The 6,872-nt window shown below is 46.1% G+C and overlaps 1 protein-coding gene across 6 annotated transcripts in view; it reads right to left on the reverse strand.

The window, feature by feature from the left end:
* LOC143767960 (uncharacterized) overlaps positions 1-6,318 on the reverse strand; it is a 67,450-nt gene extending 61,132 nt beyond the window's left edge. For 3 of the 6 annotated variants that reach the window (XM_077256532.1, XM_077256530.1, XM_077256528.1), the window contains exon 1: positions 6,257-6,318. In XM_077256532.1, coding sequence (XP_077112647.1) covers positions 6,257-6,283 — 27 coding nt within the window. In that variant the 5' untranslated portion in view covers positions 6,284-6,318. The remainder of the gene's footprint in view (positions 1-6,256) is intronic. The other 3 variants (XM_077256529.1, XM_077256527.1, XM_077256531.1) reach the window with 1 other exon arrangement.
* Between the last annotated feature and the right edge of the window lie 554 nt (positions 6,319-6,872).

Here is a 6,872-nt window from a genome sequence, read left to right on the forward strand (position 1 = left end):
CCAGCCCTTCTGGCACCAACAACCATGCCACGTTCAAAGGCACTCAAATCACCTTTCTTCCCCATACTGATGCTCGGTTTGAACTGCAGGAGATTGTCTTGACCATGTCTACATGCCTAAATGCACTGAGTTGCCGCCATGTGATTGGCTGATTAGAAATTAAGTGTTAACAAGAAGTTGGACAGGTGTACCTAATAAAGTGGCCGGTGAGTGTATATATATATATATATTTATAGTCACCAGCTTGAGTATAAATATATATGTATGTTATATACTGCAGACTTGTGTGTGTGTAATAAATATCCTTTATTGATACACGGTTTTGTCTTAGTTAGTGTATAGTATAAGGAATAGATAACGTTGTGGTATTTTTAAGTGGATATTAATTGTTAATAGCCAAGTTCGGCGTTAATAGTTAATATCGGACCTCAATTAGAGGTGTAAGGAGGTTTCTCCCCTTTAGTAAATGGTGGAGGAAAACCCTCTCCTTTTACACCTCCTCTATTACTGACGCGCTCTATTGTTACCGGTGTAGAAAATCGTATCATCAGCGGCCGCACACAGAGCCGCACTGCCAGGTTACATAACAGCACATCTCCAGGAACTCCCTGCTCAGCGCCACCCAGCTCGGGACTATGGGATGGAGGATGTGTGATGGGTAAATGGGCACAGGACTATGGGATGGAGGATGTGTGATGGGTATATGGGCACTAGGCTATGGGATGGAGGATGTGTATGATGGGTATATGGGTATGAGACTATGGGATGGAGGATGTGTGATGGGTATATGGGCACAGGACTATGGGATGGAGGATGTGTGATGGGTATATGGGCACTAGACTATAAAATGGAGGATTTGTATGATGGGTATATGGGAACGGGACTACGAGATGGAGGATGTGTGATGGGCATATGGGCACTAGGCTATGGGATGGAGGATATGTATTATGGGTATATGGGTATGAGACTATGGGATGGAGGATATTTGATGGGTATATGGGCACTGGACTATGGAATGGAGGATATGTATGATGTGCATATGGACACTGGACTATAGGATGCAGGATGTGTGATTATCTCCAGCTTCGACTACTTCAACATCTTTTTCTGTGGCCTCCCTGCTAATACCCTTGCACCTCTCCAGTCCATCCTAAACTCTGCTGCCCGACTAATTCATCTCTCTCCTCGCTACTCCTCTGCTTCTCCCCACTGCAAATCTCTTCACTGGCTCCCATTCCCCCAGGGTATCCAGTTCAAATTGCTAATACTGACCTACAAGGCCATCTATGAAATGTCTCCTCCATACGTCTCTGAACTAATCTCCCGACATCTTCCCTCAAGTAATCTCCGGTCCTCCTTCTCTCTTCTCTCTCTTCTCTCCGGTCCTCCTTCTCTCCTCCACACTTATTTGCTCCTCACCCAACCACCTCCAAGACTTCTCCCGAGTATCCTCCATCATCTGGAATTCATTGCTACAACACGTCCGACTATCAACCACATTCAGATGCTTCAGATGGAATCTGAAAACCCACCTCTTCAGGAAAGCCTACAGCCTGCACTGACTCTACTGCCTCCTCACCACTATCGGAGCTACCGCCTCACCAACACCGGAGCTGCTGCAACCCCCGACCTACTGTCTCCTACCCCACCATCCTGCAGAATGTAAGCCCGCAAGGGCAGGGTCCTCTCCCCTCCGTATCAGTCTGTAATTTTTAGTTTGCTTACTGTAAGTGATAATTGTAATTTGTATGTAACCCCTTCTCATGTACAGCACCATGGAATCAATCTTGCTATATAAATAAATAATACTGGTCTGGTGGTGTTTCTTTGCTGAGGCTTGGCAGTCGATCTCTGGTATTGATGGCATTTAGTTTATCTAAGGTCTTCTGTTTCAGACCAGCTGCAGTGCTCCCTAGCTGCAGAGTTGGATCAGGATCTTCAGGGGGTTGCACGTGCAGCACCCCAGAGTCCTGGTCGTTGCAGTAATGTCATTCTTCCACCAGGGGGAGTGATATTACGTTTGATGGCAATAAAGGAGATCTTCCTACCAGGTATCACAAACCATACACCACACTTCACACTCCAGATCACCAGGGGAGCCTTGCTCCTATCTACTAGGGCACTCCTCACAGAAGGGTAAAACTGGTTGGCTGGATAGAAAGTTAGAGAGAAGCTGGCTGGGCTTTGCCCAGGCAACACCTGTCAGGCAGACAGGGGAAGGAGGAACATCTGAACTGCAGACAGAGGGTCCCTGACAGGGGTGGGATCCTGTCAGAGGCCTAGATAGAAGGCTACGGAGCTGCGCCTGCCCCACGTGCGGCAGCATCCTAAGAAAGGACACAAAGATAATTGTGTTGTAGAGGGTGAGAAACAAAGTCATAGCGCAAGGAGATAACACCAGAAGGAGTTCTGCCCTGTAAAAGGCTGCCTCCTTCTGAGGCGCGAAGCCGGTGGCCGGAACACAGAGGGAGCAACCGTCTCCAAGCCTTGCTCCAGAGACTGGCAGGACAGTCAATTCCAAGTTGGCTGCCCGACCTTAATACCTAGGAGACACGGTGGCAACTTGTGGGGTCGGGGCATCTCTAGGGTCCCTATAAACAAGCCTCAGGCCATCAATCATACGGGTTTGTCCTATCCATACCATCTGGGGGACAAAGAGGAAGAAATAACATCTAGAACATCTACAACAGTTGTGAGGACCTTACCGAGAAGCTCAGCAGGGAGGTACTACAACACACAGGCGCTAGAGGAAGGCTACTGATTTCCACCTGGTTAAGGGGACTCTGGATTTGCCTTCGGACCGGCTGGACTCTGCCTACCCTGCGGTCTGTACCCTGGACTGTGGATGCTGAAGTCTTCAGTAAAAGGTAAAGAGACTGCAACTCTGTGTCCTCATTCTTCACTGCGCCTTACAAGATCCACCATCACCATCTACACTTCTGGGAAGCCCTGGGGATACACTTCACCTGTGGGAAGGTATACCATCTTGCTGCCATAACATCACCCGGCGGACCCCTAAGCAGCATCGGTCACCATGACCGAATACCACAGGTGGCGTCACGAACACTACCCCTTTAAAGACCTTTCCCAAAACCATAAAAACTCTTTCTTTTATCGGACGTCCCCCGAATGGCCACGGACCGGGTTGGGCCACCGTTACATTTCCGCAGAACACTGAAGGACCTGGTGCCGAGTACCCCATTGCCCTACTACGTGGGGGCGATCCACACATGTTGTTCTTCCAGGTCTTCATGTGGGGTGAATCTGCAGTGCAGTTGATCCATCTCAAATTGTGATAATAGCTTTCTCTTTATGATATTGAAACATTGGGTGACTAGTTGTTTCTCAGTTAGTGGACATGCAGGTCTTGTATCCATCCAGAGTTTCCTCATACACTTCATATATCCTCTCCCATTTGGTCTGCTGTTATAGTATCATTTCATCAGATCCAGGTTGTCTTGCCTTGCCCATGTATAGTTTGGTCCTGTAGCCCATTTATCATCAAATTGTCCTGGTTCCTCGACATCTGACGCAGACCTTGTTAATCCAGGCGACGTCCGAGCCAGCATGACTCTCTCTGTTCGTGACACTCTCATGTTTATTGAGGCAGGCACCATAGTATTATGGACCACTACTGGTATATTATGTCCAACAGGGCAGAGACAGGATTTGAACCCCAGTCTCCCACATTGGTGGCAGTGATTTTCGCATGTTACCGATTTTTTCCGATCTTAAGAAAAATGCTCGTGTTATCGATCATGAATCCGAATGTACTATATTTGTAACGAATTTATGTTTGGCGATCATTTTCTGAACATATTCGCTCATCTCTAATTATGGCCACCACAACCTGCCACACAAAATAAAATAAAAAAACACTCAGTATGGAGGCATTTACAGTCCACCACAACCCCAGTATAATGGCCCCTACCAGCCACACATTCAGTATGAGAGTCTCAACAGCTCTTCTCTTAATATGATGCCCCTACAATTCCTGAAATTTAAAAAAAAACAAAAAAAAAAAAAAACACACACTACTCAGCCAACCCGGTTCCTGAGGAGCGCTGCTCTGGTCTGTGCTTTGTGAGTACTGAGGCTCCATACTACAGGTGTGATGTAGTGACATCATTGTGCCTGCAGTGCACGGAGGCTCAGACTCAGAAGCGAAGGCTGAATGGTGGATCAGGAGCTTTCCACTCCCTGATTCACTAATCTATTCAACGGTATTACGATCATAGGAATGTGGATATCGCTGAAATTGTTTTGATGGGAAGGAGAGGGTGACCAATACCACACCCCACTGAGCCCTGTCAATTTATGGGCACCATAGCAACCTACTGAGCTACCTTTATGGATGATACACTCCTGCCTATCCAACTATCGTATGGTAAATATCTCATAGATCCTGGGTTCATCAGTATTTGCACCAAGGATGAGGCTAAGTGAGTATTTTATTAATTGCCGGTGATCGGAGGTAGTCAGTGAGGTCGATGGTACCATATCGTGCATGTAGGGGCAATACTGTGGGAACATTAGAAAGAGGGAGGATGGCAGTACTGTGGGGACATTATACTGTGTGTGAGGGGGATGTCAGTCCTGTGGAAACATTATCCTGTGTCTGTGGGAAGCCACTATTGTGGGAACAATATATTGTGTGTGGTGGGATGATGGCACTGTGGGAACATTATACTGTATGGGGGTATAGCGGTACTATGAGAAAATTATACTGTGTGTGGGGGTATGGCGGTACTATGAGAAGATTATACTGTGTGTGGTGTGATGGAGGTACTGTAGGAACATTATACTGTGTGTGGGGGTATGGCGGTACTGTAGGAACATTATACTGTGTGTGGGGGTATGGCGGTACTGTAGGAACATTATACTGTGTGTGGGGGTATGGCGGTACTGTAGGAACATTATACTGTGTGTGGGGGTATGGCGGTACTGTAGGAACATTATACTGTGTGTGGGGGTATGGCGATACTATGAGAACATTATACTGTGTGTGGGGGCATGGCGGTACTGTAAGAACATTATACTGTGTGGGGGGTATGGCGGTACTATGAGAAGATCATACTGTGTAGGGGTATAGCGGTACTATAGGAACATTATACTGTGTGTTGGGGGGTATGGTGGTACTATGAGAAGATTATACTGTGTGTGGTGGGATGGAGGTACTGTAGGAGCAATATACTGTGTGGGGGTATGGCGGTACTATGAGAAGATTATACTGTGTGTGGTGGGATGGAGGTACTAAGAGACTATACTGTGTGTGGTGGGATGGCGGTACTGTAGGAACATTATACTGTGTGGGGTTATCGCAGCACTATGAGAAAATTATACTGTGTGTGGGGGTATGGCGGTACTATGAGAACATTATACTGTGTGTGGGGGTATGGCGGTACTGTAGGAACATTATACTGTGTGTGGGGGTATGGTGGTACTATGAGAACATTATACTGTGTGTGGGGGGGGTATGGCAGTACTATAAGGAACATTATACTGTGTGTGGGGGTATGGCGGTACTATGAGAACATTATACTGTGTGTGGGGGGGGTATGGCGGTACTATAAGGAACATTATACTGTGTGTGGGGGTATGGCGGTGCTATGAGAACATTATACTGTGTGTGGGGGGGGTATGGCGGTAGTGTGAAAATACTTTTTTTACGAGAGATGCCAGTACTGTGGAAACATTATATATATGTGTGTGTGTGTGAAAAGGAGAGTCATAGAAAAGACTCCTCAGGGCTGTGCTGCATTTGTACAGACTGCTATCTGCCGTCCAGACGGGACCATGTGACATCAATGGGAAGAGGGAGGGTGTCAGGAGGGAAGAGTCTAGATGGGTGCACCTGGTCAGGAGACCTTGATGGCGCAGTTACTGATATTATAAAGGCCAGAGCCCCAAAGGCAGAACAGATTTGGCGCCAAGCAAAGGAAAGGGGTGCGGGGAAGAATCTGAGGTACCAGCTCATGGTAAAGTGCCCGAGGCAGCTGGGTGTGGGGCAGAACCCTGCTTACAGGGCATAATGGGGGCATTACACTGTGTGGGGCCAAGAAAGGGCCCTGTACTAGGAGAACAATACGTTCCCTCACTTCCTGTCCTCCATAGTTGGGTCGTGTGTATCTATTACAGGAAACAGAACAACAACGTTATGATTCTTATAAAGTGGCAACAACAACATCAAAAGAGTCTCAGTGCAGAAGGGGTTAATCCCCCCCGCGCTCAGTAATGGGGAATCTCCACCACTTACCTCCACCTGCAGAGCCGCACTCCACATATATGGCTGCTCTGTGCGCACAGGACCTGTGATGAGGTCACAGGAGGGAGGAGTCAGGGGTCACATGATCAGGGGCCTCAGGGAATGATATTATTATTATTTATTGTTATAGCGCCATTTATTCCATGACGCTTTGCATGTGAGGAGGGGTATACATAATAAAAACAGGTACAATATTAACCCCTTAGTGACGGAGCCAAATTTTTTAAAATCTGACCAGTGTCACCATATGTGGTAATAACTCTGGAACGCTTCAACAAATCCCAGTGATTTTGAGACTGTTTTTTCATGACACATTATACTTTATGATAATGATAAATGTAGGTCAATATGTTTTATGTTTATTTATAAAAAAAATATCAGAAATTTGAGAAAAATGTTAAAAAAATTAGCAATTTTCAAACTTTGAATGATTATCCCTTTAATCCAGATAGTCATACCATAGAAAAACATAAATAAATAACATTTCCACATGTCAGCTTTACATCAGCACCATTTGTAAAATGTTATTTTACTTTGTTAGTGCTTTAGGAGGTTTAAAAATGTAGCAGCAATTTTTCATTTTTTCAAAGAAATTTACAACATTTAT

The sequence above is a fragment of the Ranitomeya variabilis genome, chromosome 4 (assembly GCF_051348905.1).
Source record: "Ranitomeya variabilis isolate aRanVar5 chromosome 4, aRanVar5.hap1, whole genome shotgun sequence".
Taxonomy (NCBI): domain Eukaryota; kingdom Metazoa; phylum Chordata; class Amphibia; order Anura; family Dendrobatidae; genus Ranitomeya; species Ranitomeya variabilis.